This window comes from Bacidia gigantensis, assembly GCF_019456465.1.
Source record: "Bacidia gigantensis strain McMullin 20006 chromosome Unknown contig_295, whole genome shotgun sequence".
Lineage (NCBI taxonomy): Eukaryota > Fungi > Ascomycota > Lecanoromycetes > Lecanorales > Ramalinaceae > Bacidia > Bacidia gigantensis.
This window is the reverse complement of record NW_025408608.1, coordinates 1209569-1228801: the sequence shown is the minus strand read 5'-3', so window position 1 is coordinate 1228801 and position 19233 is coordinate 1209569. Positions and strand designations below refer to the sequence as shown.

General features: G+C 49.0%; 9 protein-coding genes across 9 annotated transcripts; 7 read left to right on the top strand and 2 right to left on the bottom strand.

Annotated features, from left to right (window-relative positions):
• Window positions 1–307: 307 nt before the first annotated feature.
• Window positions 308–1462, top strand: KY384_008391 (uncharacterized protein; the record flags this gene model as incomplete). The annotated part of the gene is made up of 1 exon (XM_044816880.1): window positions 308–1462. The coding sequence occupies one exon, from the start codon at window positions 308–310 to the stop codon at window positions 1460–1462; it is 1155 nt and encodes a 384-aa protein (XP_044666245.1).
• Window positions 1463–1904: 442 nt separating this feature from the next.
• Window positions 1905–3355, top strand: SNX4 (intercellular trafficking and secretion; the record flags this gene model as incomplete). The annotated part of the gene is made up of 2 exons (XM_044816879.1): window positions 1905–2168; window positions 2225–3355. 2 exons carry the CDS (start codon window positions 1905–1907, stop codon window positions 3353–3355), a joined length of 1395 nt encoding a protein of 464 aa, XP_044666244.1.
• Window positions 3356–4418: 1063 nt separating this feature from the next.
• On the top strand, window positions 4419–5594 carry KY384_008389 (uncharacterized protein; the record flags this gene model as incomplete). Its single annotated transcript, XM_044816878.1, has 2 exons — window positions 4419–4487; window positions 4575–5594. 2 exons carry the CDS (start codon window positions 4419–4421, stop codon window positions 5592–5594), a joined length of 1089 nt encoding a protein of 362 aa, XP_044666243.1.
• Window positions 5595–6123: 529 nt separating this feature from the next.
• TRR1 (thioredoxin-disulfide reductase) lies at window positions 6124–7178 on the top strand (the record flags this gene model as incomplete). The annotated part of the gene is made up of 2 exons (XM_044816877.1): window positions 6124–6478; window positions 6523–7178. 2 exons carry the CDS (start codon window positions 6124–6126, stop codon window positions 7176–7178), a joined length of 1011 nt encoding a protein of 336 aa, XP_044666242.1.
• A 133-nt stretch (window positions 7179–7311) lies between these two features.
• On the bottom strand, window positions 7312–10628 carry KY384_008387 (uncharacterized protein; the record flags this gene model as incomplete). The annotated part of the gene is made up of 2 exons (XM_044816876.1): window positions 7312–7760; window positions 7832–10628. 2 exons carry the CDS (start codon window positions 10626–10628, stop codon window positions 7312–7314), a joined length of 3246 nt encoding a protein of 1081 aa, XP_044666241.1.
• Window positions 10629–11438: 810 nt separating this feature from the next.
• On the top strand, window positions 11439–12590 carry KY384_008386 (uncharacterized protein; the record flags this gene model as incomplete). Its single annotated transcript, XM_044816875.1, has 1 exon — window positions 11439–12590. One exon carries the CDS (start codon window positions 11439–11441, stop codon window positions 12588–12590), a length of 1152 nt encoding a protein of 383 aa, XP_044666240.1.
• Window positions 12591–14040: 1450 nt separating this feature from the next.
• On the top strand, window positions 14041–15937 carry KY384_008385 (uncharacterized protein; the record flags this gene model as incomplete). Its single annotated transcript, XM_044816874.1, has 2 exons — window positions 14041–14508; window positions 14567–15937. 2 exons carry the CDS (start codon window positions 14041–14043, stop codon window positions 15935–15937), a joined length of 1839 nt encoding a protein of 612 aa, XP_044666239.1.
• A 795-nt stretch (window positions 15938–16732) lies between these two features.
• On the bottom strand, window positions 16733–17320 carry KY384_008384 (uncharacterized protein; the record flags this gene model as incomplete). Its single annotated transcript, XM_044816873.1, has 2 exons — window positions 16733–16760; window positions 16908–17320. The coding sequence occupies 2 exons, from the start codon at window positions 17318–17320 to the stop codon at window positions 16733–16735; spliced, it is 441 nt and encodes a 146-aa protein (XP_044666238.1).
• Window positions 17321–17482: 162 nt separating this feature from the next.
• On the top strand, window positions 17483–18819 carry KY384_008383 (uncharacterized protein; the record flags this gene model as incomplete). Its single annotated transcript, XM_044816872.1, has 2 exons — window positions 17483–18053; window positions 18200–18819. The coding sequence occupies 2 exons, from the start codon at window positions 17483–17485 to the stop codon at window positions 18817–18819; spliced, it is 1191 nt and encodes a 396-aa protein (XP_044666237.1).
• Window positions 18820–19233: the final 414 nt, after the last annotated feature.

Sequence of the window (19233 nt, the reverse complement as noted above, 5' to 3'; positions counted from 1 at the left end):
CTATGCATAGATTCATTTTGGAAGCATAGCGGGAAGGTGGAGAAGCATGTTATCGTGCTATCGTGCTATCGAATTGTGATTTCATTGAATATGGAATATGATCTGGGCCCAAGTTGCGAGTGTTTGCTGAGTGGAAATCCATCGCCGGGTAAGTTGATGAACTTGAAATGACGTACCCTCTACGGCGCAATCGTCTTACATTCCGTTTCAGACCAGGCGCATCCCTCAAACATTATCATTGTCTTGGGTACGCTCTGCAAAACCCTCAACTATGCAGCCTCATTTGCACTCCAGTCCCTAGCCCATAATGCCTGCCGACTACACCTCCACCGCGCGGGCGCTCGCTCTCCCCATTTCTCCACCTCGATCTCCCGTTGCTCTTTCGACCTCTGACCCTTCATGGACTAGGCGGCGCTCCTCTCAATCTCAGACTCGCAATCCTGGACGACGAAGAGCCGGTTCTCTCCTCAGTCGCACATTTGGTAATTTAGAGCGGCAATGGCGATGGCTTTACAATCGGGCAGAGCGCATGACTCCCCTACAACAAGCTCTCAGCTTCCTTATCGGCGTTGTCACCATTGTCCTCGCGGTCTTGTTCTTGATATTTTCAGAGCGTATCTTCGCGTGGATGGAGCCATTGGCTGAGAAATGGAAAAATCTCCCGGGCGGTTGGTTGATCTTATGGACCATGTGCTTCGTAACTGCTTTCCCACCAGTCATTGGGTATTCGACTTGTCTAACTCTGGCTGGTTTCATCTATGGGTTTCCTCGCGGTTGGCCGATTGTTGCTAGTGCTACAATTGTGGGCTCGATATGCTCTTTTGTTGTGAGCAGAACATTATTGAAGTCTTTCGTCGACAGGCTCGTCGCTGGAGACAAGCGATTCGAGGCCCTGAGTCTAGTCTTGAAACATGATGGCCTCAAGCTGCTGTTCATGATACGGTTGTGCCCTTTACCATACAGCTTGTCAAATGGCGCCATTTCGACCTTTCCTACAGTGCAGCCACTGATGTTCGCAGTCGCCACTGCAGCTGCTACACCCAAGCTCCTGATTGCAGTCTTTGTTGGTAGCAGATTGGCAGCTATTGCTAAGAGTGGAGAGAAGATGGATGCAAGTACAAAGGCTATCAATTGGGCTAGCATTATTTTTGGGGTCCTACTTGGGGTCGTGACTGGTTGGTTGATCTATACAAGGACTATGGCGAGATCGAGACAACTGGAAGCCGAAGAGCGCGGGATCGGGAGACAACCTACCTCGCAACCTGCGGACTTCGTGGACGACCCGGAGGATCAGGCGGCCACTGCGACCCTCATAAGAGACGATCAAATCGATTTTCTGGATTCTAGAGCAAACGTTTCGTATGAAGACGATTTTACGGATGATGAGGATAACGTCTTCAAGTACGGTGACGAGGACGGCGGCGATGATGCGATTGGCCTACACAAGCAGCCAGTTAAATAGAGATCTACATTGCGATTGGGAGTGTGCTACCTGTCGTGTAGTAACAAACGGATTCCTAGATTGGAGAGTCTTCGAATGATGCGTCACGATGCATTGCAAGAGAGGTCTGGTGCGAGAGCCAATGCCTAGATTTGTAGAAGAAGGTCGCAACACATAGAATTTAGAAATAGATATTGTATACACCTTGACGGTGGACAGATATCTTGCTCTGGCGGCCTTAAATCAATTTCGGCATGCGTAGAACTAATGCGGAGTCAAATTTTGTCCGCACTTGCCTCAGTTTTCTTGCCGTTAATATCTAATACCACACTGCCAACTATTGCTTCCATTGAGTTTTTGACTTAAATACACTTCATGCTGCAGTTTGAGTCAAATTGTCTGGCACAAAACTTCCAGCATTAGGCTTATCCTAATCCTTTTTCGAACACCTGCCTAGGCATCAATGGACAACGACTTTGACAGCGTGTCATGGCAAAATGAACCAGACAGCGATGTCTCTCGTCCCAATACTTCACAAGGTGACCCCGGAGCAGGTGCCTCAGGCAAAAGGAAAGCCAGCAGTGGGTCTGCACAGGCTGGGTATCAAGCAGATGGCGTGGACCTAGCTGGGATTGGGGAGGGGAGACTAGATTGCAAAGTTGATGCTCCATTGAAGGAGAATGATGGCACAAAAGATGCCTACGTTTCCTACCTTGTCACCACCCACGTACGTCCCAGCGTACAAATTTCCCCAACGCAACAATGCTAATTTATGCCTCAAAGACCGATTTCGCTTCCTTCCAAAAACCCTACGAAAAAGTCCGACGAAGATTCACCGATTTCGTGTTCCTCTACAAAGAACTTTGCAAACAGTATCCACAATGTGCTGTTCCACCTTTACCAGACAAACACAAGATGGAATATGTTCGTGGTGACCGATTTGGACCAGACTTTACCAACCGCCGAGCTCATTCTTTACACCGCTTTCTCAAACGATGCGCTTCTCATCCTGTTCTCCGTCGGGCAACGCTTCTGACTATTTTCCTCGAGTCGTCCGACTGGAACGCTCATATGCGCCAGCATCCAAAGCGAGCAACTTCCATGTCAGAACAGAGTACTGGTGTGTTCGACAGCTTCGCTGACACCTTCGTGAACGCATTCTCCAAAGTCCACAAGCCAGACAAACGATTTATTGAAGTTCGAGAAAAGGCAGACAAGCTAGACGAGGATCTAGGGCACGTCTCACGAGTGATTGCAAGGATCGGCCGGCGAGAGGCAGATCTCGAGACAGACTATGGTGACCTTAGCACACAGTTCTTGAAACTAGAGATCATGGAGCCTGGAGTCGATTCCCAATTACATGCTTTCGCTCAGGGAGTGGAAGAGACTGCAAAAGGCATCCAAAACCTCAAAGAGCACACAGACCAGAATTATCTAGGAGGTCTACGAGATATGGAGGCATACACAGCATCGCTGAAAGCCTTGCTGAAATCAAGAGAGCAGAAACAATTGGACTACGAGGGCCTGACCGAGTATCTCAATAAAGCCTCTTATGACCGGGACAGCCTCGCAAGCAATAACTATTCTCAATCACCAGCTTCATTCATTAGATCAAAGATTGAAGACGCAAGGGGCGTAGACCACGAACAGGCTCGCCGCGAGCGGGTGCGCAAGCTCGAAATGCAGATCGAGCGGCTTGTGAAGGAGGTCGAAGATGCGAGGTTAGCATCTGAAGCCTACGATGGGGAAGTGGTTCGTGAGGTTCAGGATTTTGAGCGTATAAAAGCGGCAGAGTTCAAAGACTCGCTGGGTGCGTTAGCAGACAAACATGTGGAGTTTTATGGGGGCGTCATTGAGACTTGGGAGAGGTATTTAAAGGATATGGAGGCTGACGGGGGGGTTGCCGAGCTGTAGGTGACACTGCTTGCAATACAAAGTAATGTACATAATATTGAATTGGATGAATGGTATGAATCCAGCACGACTTGGTATAACAGACTTCGTTTGCACAGTCGAATGCCATGCTATGACTTTTCATTGCTCGAAAAAGAGGGTTACTGTAAAGTCTATCATTGGCAACAGAGTCGACGCCGATCTTTGACCATTTTGCCTTCCGGGGATTGACCATCAAAATGGAATGAGAAGGGTTTTGCTACACACGATCCATGGTTCAAGGACGGCAAGAAATCAGTCGATCGATGAAGCGCACGGATACACTCGCAAGCCATCATGCCTGACGAAGCTGAGCTCAGCGGTCACTGAAGCTCAAGCAAGAAGTCGCCTCAGGATTAAAAGGAAAAAAAAACCCCCTTTCAGACATCGTTGATAGTGTACCTTGGCGTGAAAGTGCACTTATGTCTTGGGTACGATTTCTCCGTACAGGTACTAAGCAGGTTGAAAGCCCTCGTATCTTTCGATTCTATAGACGGTGGTTATCTGACAAACAGCGGGCCAAAAAGTAAAGAAAGGTGATTTTTGGTGGCACAGGCTGCTGACTCTGAAAGGTGATTAATGCCGCTCGAAGCCACACGTAACGACTTGAAACACGTCGAAGAACATATACCACTTAGTCCTTTGCAGCAAGAATTGGATCAGATGGAGTTCTCTTTGTTCTCAATTCTGCACTTTCCACCAACCATAACGAATGCTCACGCAGGTGAAGGCCGTCCCTTTGTCTGCATTCAGCTTCAGTCCGCGTCATATCTGCGCCATGCAACGCGACCTTCCAATTCTTCAATCTGATATCGAATTCTGCTGCGAGATGGCAATGCGAGCGTTCTCTGCCCGTCCCATCTTAAGACGAGATAATTCTTCGTCTTCCCTTGAAGGCATGGAAATAGCATGGCCGCCACGATGCACTTCAGCTAGACCGGCGCTTCAATTAAAGGACCGTTCGAGATCCCTCGCAGTCAGCGAACAATCTTGGCCGTCGCAACCCGCAACACCAAGGACGCCTCGGCCAGAGTCAATCATCGATATGTATCTAGACAAGCCTTTACCACTAACGCCAGGCCGCTTGGCTCTTACTCCAAGTCCATTAGGTTCGGTCAGCAATATTTCATCCACGTCCTCTATGACATCTTTCAACAGCGACGAGAGTCCACGTGGCAGATCTCGATACTCGCGGCGTGAGGCACCGCTAGCAGCGAAGGATCCTTTCTTCACAGAATGGAAAGCACCAGTGTTTAAGCCGCCAAAGAAGAAGAGGACAACTCGGCAAGTAAAGAACAACACAATCGAGCTTTCGGAAGATAATGGTTGGGGCATTTTGCAAGAAGGACCGCGGGACAACAAATTTTACAGCATCATAGACCCAAGCCAACGATTTGAAGCAGAGGATTACCAGGCTTTGATTGGATCCATGACTCCGGATTCTCCAGTTTCGAAGTACAGCCCCTTCCGTCGTTCATTCTCAGACTACGAACCAAGTCCAATATCACGGCCCACGTCGCCTGACCCACCTTCACCAGACCTGACCTCTCCAAGCTTAATGTCACCACGGATCAGTGATGTACTCGATCAGCCAATGATGCCAGAGATCTTTCAATTTGATGAGGTTGATGAAGACGATATCATCAAAGACAGAGGGCCTTGGGAGGGGACAGCGTACCTGAAGCCAAATGGCGGGGCCGCGCACTCTTGTCTTGAGGAGAAGACCTACCCACAGCATGATCAAGAGCAGGAACATGCAGAAGAACGTTCATACTCGTTTGCGACAGATGACGATACGAATGTTGACGATCATGCTGTAGCTATGGCAGCGCTGGAAGGAGAGACAGGCCAACCAGATTCACTGGTTCCGGACGAGCCATTGCTTCGCCGGCCTTCTCGTTCGCCGCGATACAAACCTGATCATATATTCAGGACACCTGCCATTGGTATGACACCGTACCAATTGTATGGCGTCAAGGCTCTCGAGTCGCCGAAGAAACACTCCAAATCTCGGGATGGCAAAAAACACAAGCCTAGATTTGGAAGTCAGTCCTCTACGAACTCTGATTCAGCTATGAAGAGCGATCGTTTCAGGGGGAATCGGTTGATCGCGGCCTTTGATAATGGGGCGAAAAAACGGCAGAAGGAGGAGAAGAGGGAAGAGAGGAGGAGAAATGTCATTGCCCGCCAGGACAGGGCTGCGGAATCGAATCGATTTTGAGACGATGAGGAATATGAATAGTGGATAGTGTACGATATGAGCACTGAAGTGAATACATGGGTATGAACATGATAATCATTTCTACAGGTATGGTGATGAAGAGAAGAATGAAAGGCTTGATGAGGAATCTGCTTAGGAATCCCCGTCTGAGCCTAGGCTTCAGCCCTACGAATGACGAAAGTTCTGGACCAAAGCCTCACAATGTTTTGTCACAACCACGCAAACACACATACAGCTGAGCCATTGGACCTTGCACCAGTAGCTGATAAGTCTTACAAGCCCATCGATGCTTGTATAAATCAACAATAATTATCCCACCCTTCCATTGCTCTCCTTCAACCCCCCCTCTTCCAACTCACCAACCGCCATCCTGTTCTCTTCCACCTTCCGCCTTTTCACCACCCACCGTGCCTCTCTTCCACTCCCCATCCTAGCAGTCGCTTCCTTCCAAGCTTCCCCCCTCTGTTCGCCTCGCACACCCCTCACCACCACCAACCCTTCCACCTTCCGCACAAACTCGGCTCGTAAAATGCACCACAAAGTCGTAATAATCGGCTCCGGCCCCGCCGCCCACACGGCTGCTATCTACCTCTCACGGGCCGAACTTTCCCCAGTATTATACGAGGGCATGCTGGCGAACGGCATCGCGGCCGGCGGCCAACTAACCACCACCACCGACGTGGAAAACTACCCCGGTTTCCCCAAGGGCATTGGCGGGCAGGAACTCATGGACGAGATGCGCGCCCAAAGCGAGCGGTTTGGGACTAAGATCATCTCCGAGACAATAGAGCGTGTGGATCTGTCGAGCCGACCGTTCAAGCTATGGCAGGAATACGAAGAGGAGCCCATAACTGCAAGTGCGGTGATTATTGCCACCGGCGCAAGTGCGCGGAGATTAGGGTTGAAGGGGGAGGACAAGTATTGGCAGAATGGGATCAGTGCGTGCGCGGTGTGCGACGGGGCGGTGCCCATATTCAGAAAAAACCGCTCGTGGTGATTGGAGGGGGCGATTCGGCGGCTGAGGAGGCGATGTTCTTGGCAAAATATGGGAGCGAGGTTACCGTGCTGGTGAGGCGGGATGCGCTGAGGGCGAGCAAGACGATGGCGAAGCGATTGTTGGCACATCCGAAGGTGAAGGTGAGGTTCAATACTGTGGCGACAGAGGTCACGGGAGAGGAGAAGACGAGTGGGTTGATGACGGGGTTGAGGGTGAAGAATCCGAAGACGGGTCAGGAAGAGCATCTCGAGGCGAACGGGCTATTCTATGCTGTAGGGCACGACCCGGCGACGAAGATGTTTGAGGGGGTGATTGAAATGGATGAGGAAAAGTATATTCTGACCAAACCCGGGACGTCGTACACAAATATAGAAGGAGTCTTTGCTGCAGGTGATGTTCAGGACAAGAGGTACAGACAAGCTATTACGAGCGCTGGCAGTGGCTGTATAGCCGCTCTCGAGGCAGAAAAGTTTTTGGCAGAGCAGGAAAATGAGGAGGTCACCGGAGGCATAGAGGGTGAGAGTGAAGCAAGGAAACCGAAAGAGAACGGAGAAGCGCCTGAATATCGGAGCAATCCGTTGTTGTAGATTTTTGATAGACTGTACGATACAGGGGAGCGATAAAGATCAAATTTTGACTGTATGATTACATTTGCCTGTCCCAACGCTGCCCTCGAATAGTACAAATTTTTCTCGTCGCTCTCCCGTCGACAGCTCTATCCTACAATTGTAGACGATAAGTGGCGACTTCAAACGCCCTGAGCTCAACTCCAAAGCCATTATCGTACAAATGCAAGTCCCCTTCATCATCTTCTAGGGCATTAGTCATGAAGACTTTCTTCACGCCGAGGACCCTTTCAAGCTTAACAAAACCTCTTGCTCGTCCACCTAGACTCTCATATATTCTCAAGATGATGCTTCTGCCTTTCCGAATGGGCAGCTCCCCAAGGCTTACGTCTTCATCATCCTCGCCTCGTTTGATCGTATCGAGGATGAGTGCTTTCGAACCTTCTAAAACGATACTCGATAAAAATTTTGAACTTGAAGCCGATGGTTCGGTTGACCGCACGACAGGTCGTAATGTATGATTAAAATTACGAGCTGTACGGACAGTCCGATGATCCAACGGCCCCGAATGTGGGAGAATGGCGTACCGGATATGATGACGACCTATAACATTTGTTCAATACGGAGTTCGGTAACACTGGAGTCTTCAACGCTCCAATAAAAGTCAGACTTACCCATATCAGCATGTGCATCAGGAGCTTTCGGCGCCCTCAGCAATGACAATCTCATGACGTTGCCAGCGGTTGCGAACCCGTACTTGCTGTCATTCAGGATAGACACCCCGTACCCATTTTCGGAAAGGTCCGCCCATTTATGGCAAATTACCTCGAACTTGGCCATATCCCAGCTTGTGTTGTAATGAGTTGGCCTCCTAGTTATTCCAAATTGCGTCTCGTAAGAAGCTTCCGTGTTTACAATATCAACAGGGAATTCGACTTTGAGAGCCTTGTTTGTTTCACGCCACTCAACTTCACTTTCCATCTCGACATAGGAAGGCTGACCACTGAGGCTCGCAGCCAGACTAATAGTCGTCTTCACCCAACTGTGATCGCTAATCTTTGTCTCAGTCACCAGACTCACACGTAGCGGACTTTTCGATGCGATAGTACTAGAGCAGGATGGTAATTCCTGCCTTGTATCAAGATGATAGACCTCGATATCCCACGCCTCCCAGTGAAGAGGCTTATCGTCAAAAATGACGAGCTGATTTGCCTTGCTCCCTTTGGACACAATCTCACGTTTTTGATCTCGGTCCCAGAGAGAAGTGATGGTACCATTTACAACTTCCACTTCAAAGTCGGCATTCTGAAGCTTGAATACGCCGTCTTTCTCCTCCTTGATGGAAGCTGCTGCTTGTATAAACTCACGTTTTGCAGATTCCATGATAGTATCACCTCCAAAGACTGCATACTCACACCATGAATCCTTCAAGTTCTGAGGCATCTTAATGACCTCAGTCCGAGGCCATGGCAAAGTATTGACGCAACAGAGTGACTTCTCGCCGCCTGTTGAACTAAGTCCTAAGATGGCTAAAGCATTGTCTATGAGTTTCGGGCCTAGGTCGAAAATGTTTTCGTACAATCGATCACTGTCACGATAAGTCATCTCAATAGCGCTACCAGGAAGCACGTCGTGAAATTGCATTAGAAGTACATCTTCCCACATGTCATCAATCTGTCTCTTCGGGTATTTGTAGGATGAATCCTTGATTGTGGCCATAGTGGACAGATACTCTAGGTCATGCAGCATGATTTCTGACTTGCGATTGTTGAGTTTATTGTTCGCTTGAGTGGTGTAACAGCCCCGATGTAACTCAAGATAGAGTTCACCATACCACGTTACGAACTTAGTACCATTGGCAACAGCTTCTTCGAGTTTGTCGTAATAGTCTTCAACAGAATTGCCCAAGTGAACCCGTGGCAGCAAGCCAGTCTGATCGCTTATGCCACGGCAGCGTCGTAGCTTCTCCAGATGTTCCCAAGTTGGACCTCCTCCGCCATCACCCTTACCAAACACAAGTAGTGATCTGGGGTCCTGATCCATAGATTTGTTCTGAGTTTCGCTACGCTTGACATCACCAAAGTGAGCTTCAGCAGTATAGGTTTCGGCAGGTGCCATATGACAAAGTACTTGGCTGTTATCAAGCCCTACCCAATTGAATGTTGTGTGAGGAAAGTTGTTGATATTGTTCCAGCTCAATTTCTGGGTGAAGAATCGACTCATTCCAGCAAGACGCGTTAATTGGGGTATCTGGGTTGAGTATCCGAATGTATCAGGCAGCCAAAATGTTCTGCTCCTTTGGCCGAATCGGCTCTGGAAATAGCGTTGACCAACAAGAAATTGGCGGATCAGGGATTCACCCCCAGGAAGGTTCGTATCATGCTCTACCCAGCTGCCCCCAATGGGCTGAAATGTCCCTTCTTTGACCTTCTGCTTCACTCTATCGAACAGCTTTGGGTAAAGCTGTTCAAGCCACTTGAACTGCTGAGGTTGAGAACAGCAAAAACGATGCTCTGGATACCGGTCCAAAAGGTCGCATTGATTTGACCAGGATCTTGCGATCTTCCTTTTCGTCTCAGACCATGGCCACAGCCAGCTCGTGTCAATATGACAATAGCCGATTCCGTAGATTAGAGGATCGGCGGCTGACTGATAGACGTTTTCCGAGTTCACATCCCCAAAATAATCACTTGCCATACGGCGCCCTTCGAGTATGGATGCCTGACTGCCGCCCGACGTATAGAAATTGTTCATGATCTTTTGGCCGATCTGCATGGCCTTGTGTTCTTGCCACGAGTCCTCTGGAAACTCTCGCGCAGCATCGCCCAGTATCCAGAAGTCAAAAAAGAGCTTTCTGGCTTCAACATTGATGGCTTCGATTCGAGCTGTATGAAGGACATAGTAATTGTTAGGGTTTGGAGGTTGGTGGTTGGGTGCATTTCCAAACATCTCGTTGCACGCCATTTCAATGTAAATTGTATGATATTTGCCATCTCTGAAGCCATCAGGAAGTATCCATTGGGTACGGTCACCCAGGCCCGTAAGACCTTGAAGGGGCTCCCCTTCTTCATTCCAGATGAGACCTTCATTATTCGCGTCCCAGTGCAGCTCCAACAACTCCTTCGTTCTCAATGACTCCGGGACTCTCAACCGCACTTTGAACCAGTGAGTTGCCCAGCTAGGCCCAAAGCTGGCGCCAACGTGGGTAGGTTTGAAATCATGAGGTATGGCTTCTTCGAATGGTGGTCGTTCAAGGTTAGGGGCTGACCATACGGACAGCTTGATATCGTCTTCATCGCACGCTATGCCTTCATAGAATTTCGAGCGCAGGTTTTGAGAAGCGTAGACCCCATTGTCAATGAACTGATCTAGGCGGTTCTTGTAGATACCATGTAGCTGCTGCCCAACGGGACCCGTCGTTCGCTGGGGCAGATGCGCATGTGCGACAGTCGAATAAGCGTCTCCACCCATTATTCACTGCCCGTAGAGTCCAATTGCAGAAGGAGTAGTCGTTTGCACCTGTTGCACTTATAACAAGTTTCGCCATTGCGGCCTGCGGCGACGCTGATTGGCTCGGGGGAAATATTATCCGCCACCGGGCTTCTTGGTAGCAAGTGCAGAACCCATACCATACTAAGGTAACTACATCTTGACTTTATTCGCGCCTCTGTTCCATCTCCTCATTGACGCGTCATGAAGCTCATGCCGTTGACGGAAATACTATCGAGATCTTCCGTTTGATTAGTCTTTCTCACTATTCATCGCAGTGATGTGACCTGATATTGAGGCATCCACGTTTCAGGGGGACGAGGAGAACAATATGAAGGCGGATCTCGATTATAGCTACACGATGTCTCTGATGCTTGATATTGTTCCCCATTTCATGACAGTACCATGCTCTGCTGTTCACTATAGCCATACTCATACTTCACTCTCTTCTCTCCGCTTCCTTCTCTACCTTTCTTTCTGGGCCCTGAGTTGCTCGATTCTTGAAAGGATCTCTGAGATTCCACGTTGTCCGCCTTCAACACCTGTGAACTTTCGAGAGTCATTCCTGCTACAAGATAGCTCTCTTCAACGATACAATCTTCTCCAATACAAATACTTTTATTCCCCAGTCAGTTCCTGAGAACAAAGTGACTCCACGTTCCTTGATCCTCACCATCTCTCTCTGCCTATACAAACCACTCTCATACTCTAGTTTTTCTTAAACAGGTCCACCATTGGCTTCAAGTTGACTTCTTCAAAGTCTTTCCGGCACTCAGACAATCAATATCAACAATGGAGACGGATTCTACAATCGACTATTTTGAGCAAACCATCATCTTCAACTCACCCGACGGCCCAGTCAACGTTACACTCCCGATCCTTGACCAGCAATATCTTTACAACCTTCAGATATGCATCAACTATGGATCACAAATTGGAGCTTCAATCGCGATACTCATAGCACTCCTTCTGTTAAGCAAGCCCGACAGACGCCTCTCCGCCATCATGATCCTTAACACCTGCTCATTGATCTTCAACATAATTCGTAACATACTCCAGTGTCTCTTCTTCACTGGTCCTTATGGAGAGTTGTATGCACAATTCACGGGAGACTTCAGTCACGTCGGCAATCAGCAGCTTGCTATCTCAGTCACGGCTACAGTCTTCACATCACTATTGCAAGTTTGCGTAGAAGCATCACTCTACATGCAAGCTCGCGTTGTCTGTATTACTCTCCATGAGGTCCACAAGCGCGTCGTCCTATCCATCTCCGCGTTCGTTGCCTCCATAGCTATTGGGCTTCGATTTGCATACATGGTGAAAAACGACATCAGCATTATGGAAGAAGCCAGCTCGGGCGAGCTGATTCCGCTAGGACATGCAGTGAATATCACTACTAGCATTAGCATCATCTGGTTCTCCGCTGTCTTTGTCACAAAGCTAGCGTTTGCTCTTCACCAGCGAAAGAAAATGGGCATCAAACAATTCGGACATATGCAGATTCTGCTGATCATGGGCTGTCAAACACTCATAGTTCCTGGTACGTCTCAGCTTCATCATACGGCCAGTAAATCTAACACCGACGTAGTTGTCTTCTCAATTCTTCAATACTTCGCCTTTCCTGCTGCTTCGTCGAACGCATTGACCGCATGCGCAGTATTCCTGCCTCTATCATCTCTTTGGGCCTCCGCGTCTGTCAACAGCAATTCGAGAGGAAATCGCATCTCCATTTCAGATTTTCCACTTGGCTCCAGAAGCACAAAGACCGGCTACAAAGCCAAGCCGGATCCACTGGAGTCCACACACACTACGACTACCATTAGATTTAGTGGCAGCACGTCTCAACTATACAGTCCGAAGGACTCCAGCACGCAACAGGTTCAAGACGACCTTGAGAAGCAAGGTTTGACCGACACTGCGCACTTCATTTCTGGCAAAGGGTGAAGGAGAGAGAGACAAGCGGCAGCTAGGTCGTCTATAAGACCAAGTGAGGAGGGGTAATGAGTGGGCTGTGGCATTCTTTCGAGTACGTTACTAGCATGTAGCAGGTATTGCTTCCGCAACTATTCTATCTTTACAGACGAGACCATCTCATAGCCTAAGAGACTTGTGCATCCAAGTTCCTCCAGAGAAGGGGTTCCCATCCACCGGTAGACTCGAAATTGCTGATTGTCCGGGCTTCTGCGGTCCATTCGGAGTGGACGCGCTCCAAGGGGGAGATGATTGGCATAGCTCCACAAAATCAAGCTGCCTGCAGACCTTGGTAGCAAAGGATTTGCTTCGGCGATATGAAGGGGTGCACAATATCTCGGCAGGATTCAACACTCGTACCCGCATGTGGACCGTGCCATCAGGGCTGTCTAGCGTGCTGCTTGGTTAGATTGATCTTCCTCCATGGCAGACAAATGGGCCAATGATCGTCCTTTGTCCCTCTTTGTTTCTCTGGTACAAGCCAATCTCTCGTAATCGAGGGTCTTGTCTATCGTTCTTGACGTCTATGATAGTGAGCACTCCGCCACTAAATGACCTCTTGACGGGTGGAACTAGAACTCGAACTCGAACTAGAGGACCAGTGGCTGAGCCTTCCATCTTCGCTTAGGTATTGCTGCGGCGTTTGACTTGCATTATTGTCCTAGCGGTACGAAGCGGTGCTTGAAATTCGGGGAGATGCGTCTCCCTCTCACAGCCCAGCACGGCAAACATGTTACAAGTTGTCGTGAACATGTGGGGTAGTGATGTACCGGGGTCTTCCGTGTGTGATTGGATCGCTCCCGGGCAGTCCCAGGCCCCAAAGCAGGGATTGGTGGCGGAGTCTGCCTGTCAGGTCCCTCCCTACTCCCCCTACTCCCCCCCTTGGCCCCCCTCCCGGCCGCCGATCACTGGAGACTCGTCAGGGGATCATCCTCTGGTTGAAAGGCTTAATGCTTCTATTTTCATCCTCCCTCCAATTCGTACTTCTTCGTCAGGAACAGGCCCATGAGCCACTTGAGTGCATAAATCTTCTTTTCTCCCCATCGCCAGTCTCTAACGAAGCCTTCTTCCGACTTGAAACATCCCCTACAGGAATGTGCTTGCGGCGTCATCCCTCTTTTGTACGACGCACCTAATTCTCCCCCCTCCCCCCACTCCAGCTTTGCATCCGAGTGATGCGCCTCTACATATTTAATTGTTCGGAAATTTGAGGCCAGGTTATGCATATCTTTCTTTCAATGAGCGCCATATTAGCATAAAAACCTCCTCGAGATCACCTTGGCCTGAGCGTTTCCTTGACGAGTCGCTGCGCTGGCAGCGACAGATAATTTGCTTTGCTGGTCAATTGCACGATGCGCCTTGCCCAAAGGAGGAGCCTGTTGTCAACTTGAAGGCTAGAGGGGATCTGTTGCTTTGGTGAACCATGGCCTTGTCAGGTACCGTCATTCATCAACCTGACCCACCTCCGTCGTTCAACCATCACACAATCGACGCCGACGGCCTTCCCACCGTCCATGAGCTTCCTCATTACAAGACTAACTATGAGATTGACAATCGTTCCGACCCTCCCTCTCTCAGTATGAGGGGACGGACTAGCTCGAGGGATGCAAGCATCAACAGTTCAATAGGTCGAAGCTATATGGAGAAAGAAACGGCAGCTGTCCCACCTCCAGTCCCATATACCAGACATTTGCGTTCTCCCTCAGACGCACCCTCGAGCAAGTTGAAAAAGGCTGATCGCCGAAGAACTGTCGCGGCCCAATATGATGACCTAAATGGGGCGGAGAGGCCGAAGCGATCAGGATTGAGGCAGTCAATCCGGCGAATGTTCACGCGTAAATCTGCCAAAGGTCGTATCAGCATGCCTACAGGCCCTCTCTATAGACAGCATGTAAGTAGTGGTGCAAATTATGTGTGGACATGTAACGGCTCACCATTTACTCATCTAGAATCCAGAGGAATTCATGACGTCTGCTACAGACCTTGAAAACCAGCAGAGCACCAAAACGGAGCGATCTGCCTCCTTGCCCACCAATGCCTTCTTGCGCTCAAGTGGCCTTAGTTCTCACCCTCCATTCCAACCCCAGGCTATTCAGCTCGAGGACGAGCCTCCTTTGCCCCACAATCTAGAGCGCAACCTGTCCGAGAAGCCAATTAGGCCACACAGAGCCAGTGTACCGAGTGAGACATTCAACAAAGACGAGATGCAGGCTGTAACAGAGGCCATGTCTGGTATTGGCTTGCCAATCAATCAGGCGCAGAATACGGGAGCTCGAGACATTGGATACGCTGTGACGAACGATAGCCAGCCAAAGCGAAGGTCGAGGTCAGCTGGTGCTTCTGGAGAGCGAGGCCAATTGATGGAGCCAATCCAGTGGAGGCACCATCGAACAAAAAGCGACGAGGGAATATACTCCAGAGACGGCGCGGATTTTGCATCCTTCGTCAAAAGAAACGACGATCTAGAAATGCTCGATTCAGGGCGCTCTGAGATTGTGGACGGAAGTATAGAGGCTAAAGAGGGGGAGCAATTCAATTTCGAGTTGCAAGAGGACGGAATTCAAGACCAGGAGCGCATCGGAGTGGAGGAGCGACTCGTGACTCTGGAAATAAAGTTGATGGATCTTGAGTACGCTCTATCGAAACTACAAGTCGGCTCGGCACTTTCATCGAGACGTCACTCACGCTCCGAGCCCGTAGGCCAAAGATCCGTCGAAAGCTATCGCTCATCTAATGTTCCGTCTATACCCAATACATCTCCTACATTGAACCACAACCTGTCCCGGTTCTCTGCTCACCAATCCTCTTCAGAGAGCGCCAGTGTACGGAAAGACCGACCGACGAGCGTAGCCGGAACACTGAGACCTGGTCATCATCCTCTTCCAAATTCTTTCAGCAAACCCCAAGCCGACTCAGACAACCGTATGTCGTTTTCAGGGCTCACGGTCGAGCACTATAGCACCTTAGTGACACTTCTTCGCAACGAACAGTCTGCGCGCATACGTTTAGAAGAGCAAGTGACCGAACTGCAACAGAAGATCGAGAAGTTACAACCTGCTTCATTTTCATATCACCACAGCTCACATGCATCCCACACACATACGCTCTCCAATCAAAGCCACCGACTCGGAACCATGAACGCAGACGGGCGACGAGGAGGTAAGTATTATGTTTCAAGGCCGAGGAGCAGCAGCTACAGCACCAATGAAACAGACACCGAGGATGAAAACTATCATGATGCCTATGTGACGCCTTCCAATGTTACGCCTGTAGAGAGGGGCGAATATGAAGGCGCAAATTATAACGGCGAACCCTTTTAACGAATACCCGTGAGGTTTGAATTCTCATTGCGAAAGGTGCGGGACACCTCTGTACATCTCATCCGATACATTATGCTCTAGTGCTTGAGCAAAGGCGGTCTGACTGAGCAATAACGCGAGCGTGGAGTTGTTGGAAATCCTGTTTCGCATCTTAACGAAAAATGCCCTTTTGCCGAGATTGTGGTGGAAATGAAGAGAATTACGGAGGTCATACGAAGTATAGGATATGGAGAATGAGAAAATACGAATAACGAAAGGCCTGAGTTGAAATGATTGTTGGCATACAAAGTTCTTTTCAGAGGGAATCAATGTATAAATAATGATTGGAGGACATCGTGCAAACACTATTGTAGTGAACTATGGGACGATTGACAGAAACTTCCTCTTCTTGCATACTGGACTTCGAGATCCTTCGTACTCCTTATCACGATCTTCAGTCCCTGCAGATAACACAAGTTTCGTTTCGGAATTGATATCAAACCTCTTCGGTAATGCCTTGGCTGCGCTATATAACAGCGTCATAAGCCCCATGCAAAGTATTGCGGTTGATAGTATGATACTTTTCAAGTGCGCATATGGCGCACGCGACGTTGAGTAGGCTGATTCCAGCTCTATCCCGTGTAGGACGATCGGTACCTCAACACAATCTTCTCGCCCCACTTGCACGAAGGCTGAGGCACTAGATGTGCTTTCGAAAGTGCATTCTTGGTAATAATTTGAGTTTGTCGAGCGATCACCATCTACTCACATGGTACACAATGCACGACGAACCACTCAAGGTGCAATTGACCTATACTAAAAGCATTCCCGTTCGAGTTGCAGCCTGGGAATAAGCACTTGGCTACATAGTTGTTGAACGAGTAGATACTGTATTACCCCGGTCCAATCTTCGGCCTGCACAACCAAGTTGTTAGCAATGATCCTCACCTAAACAACCACCCTGCAAACCCGGAAGGACTGAGAAACATACATATCATGATGCTCACTAAGATTACTCAGATATCTATTCAGCTCCTCGACGCGCTCTTTGTGCGTCTTCGTGCCTTCTCTTTTCAGCCGATCATTGAGTCTCTTCCTCCTAATTTCCTCATGCCTTATCTCGGCTTCCGTTTTTCCTGAGCGAAGGCGTTCGATTTCTTCCGGAACGGTTCTCGCAACATCATCTTGATCCTCGGATGGTCTCTCGTGGCTGTGCTCTCGCTCTGCTTCGGTGTCTTGCCTTTGGTTTTTGGCTGCTTGAAGCTGTGATTCTGAGGCTGTGCTGGACTCAGGTGCAGAAGGCTTTGGTCTCTTCTTCTTATGTTTATGTATTTTGGAGGATAGATTGACGCCTTTGAGCTTCAGAGCGCCGGATGAGACGGCTGAGTAGTCCTCTGCAGGCATGTTGGGCTAAGGTAGAATCCGTGCAAGCTTGCTAGAGTTGTTCGAGAAGTCGATATATTACTACGCTAACTTTTTTCAGTAAATTACGGACGCGTATGATGCGTCTCCGTAGACGCGATTGCTTTACCTTGGCATAAATTCCAGGGATTTTCTGACAATGCTATGAGAACCTCTCGTGTCGCAAAAGACACCTCGAAAGTGGTATCTTCGTTATCCACAGCTGATTATGTGCCAAGGAGGCAAACTCGCGCTGTTGCGGCCAGGCTGCGAGTATTCTCAGCGGTGAAAGACGAGGCTGGCGTGGAAGTCTCAAATAATGTGCTCGACATAGAAGATTCGACAATTCACGCAGCTACTTCACGAAAACGGAAGAGGGCACATACCGGCCCGCCGACTACCGCTGCGACTTCTACCATCACCACGACTCGGAGCTCTCCGCGCAAAAGTGGCTTGAAAGAAGGAAATGACAGCGCAAACAACAGCAGGAAAGCTAGACGGCAACCAGCAAAGCGCATCACAGGTCAGGATGGCGAAGTCAAGATCTCACCTCCCAGTCAATGGGAAGAAATATATGAGGCAGTGCGCGAGATGCGTAAGGAGAAGCTAGCCCCTGTCGATACGATGGGATGTGAAACCCTCGCCCAAGAAGAGCTGTCTGCGAAAGACCAGCGTTTTCAAACACTCATTGCTTTGATGCTAAGCTCACAAACCAAGGACACGACCAATGCGATTGGTAAGTCATGATTTCGGGCTTCCGATATCCTTTAGAAAAATGAGGTCGAGTATGGAGAAACAGTCTTGGGAGCGGCAAACTCAGGCGTGCATGTTCTAGTCCTCTCTCAGCTTGAGAAGGCATTGCTGACTCAGAGTCCTTCATAGCTATGCGGAGGTTACAAACCGAATTACCTGCACCAGGACTGACTTTACAAAACATTCTCAAAGTCGATCCCGTAAAACTCAACGAAATGATCTACGTTGTTGGTTTCCACAACACCAAAACTAAACACATCAAACTTGCCGCCGAAATTCTTCGCGATCAGTTCAAGGGTGACATTCCCGATACTATTGAAGGGCTGATGAGTCTCCCCGGCGTCGGCCCCAAGATGGGATACCTTTGCATGTCAGCGGCGTGGGGGAAGACGATTGGTATAGGCGTCGATGTACATGTGCATAGAATCACTAATCTATGGAGATGGCATAAGACCAAAGGGCCGGAGGAGACAAGGGCGATGTTGGAGGGATGGCTGCCAAGGGAGAGATGGCATGAGATCAATCATCTTTTGGTCGGGTTTGGCCAGACAGTCTGTACGCCGGTGGGGAGACGGTGTGGAGAGTGTACGCTTAGTCAGAGGGGCCTCTGCCCTAGCGCGGTTGTTGTGAGGAAGGAGGTGAAGAAAAAGCGGAAGGTCGACATAGATGTGGATGAGAAAGAAGGGATTCTGAAACACGAGAGCAAAGTCGAAGTGGCAGTCAAAGAAGAGGATATCCGGACTGACTGAAAAGGATCTCAGATATAATTACCTGAAATCTATTCCTCGGCGAGTAAAATCAGTATCTTCGCATTTCGCCGTAGATCTTATTAGCTACAGTGACGAAAGCTGAGAGGCATCTTTCGATATGAGCTTTTGCAAAACCGGTTTCCCAACGGCCAAATTTTGGAAGTCTAACACTTCCAAATCTGTGAATTGCTGCGAACATCAGCTTTCAAAATATGACTTTATGCAAAAGTCTCTATTAGATTTTCACAAATTTTATGTCTAACTAAACTTAAGAAGTTTCTTTATTTTAAGACTTTTCAACATTTCATAACCTTGAGAGATACTATTTCTCTTGCGTAATAAAGACCACATAATGTTAGCCGCGTTTCGAGGCCATCTTGCCCGCCGAAGGAATGGTTTGTTGTTGACTTGTTT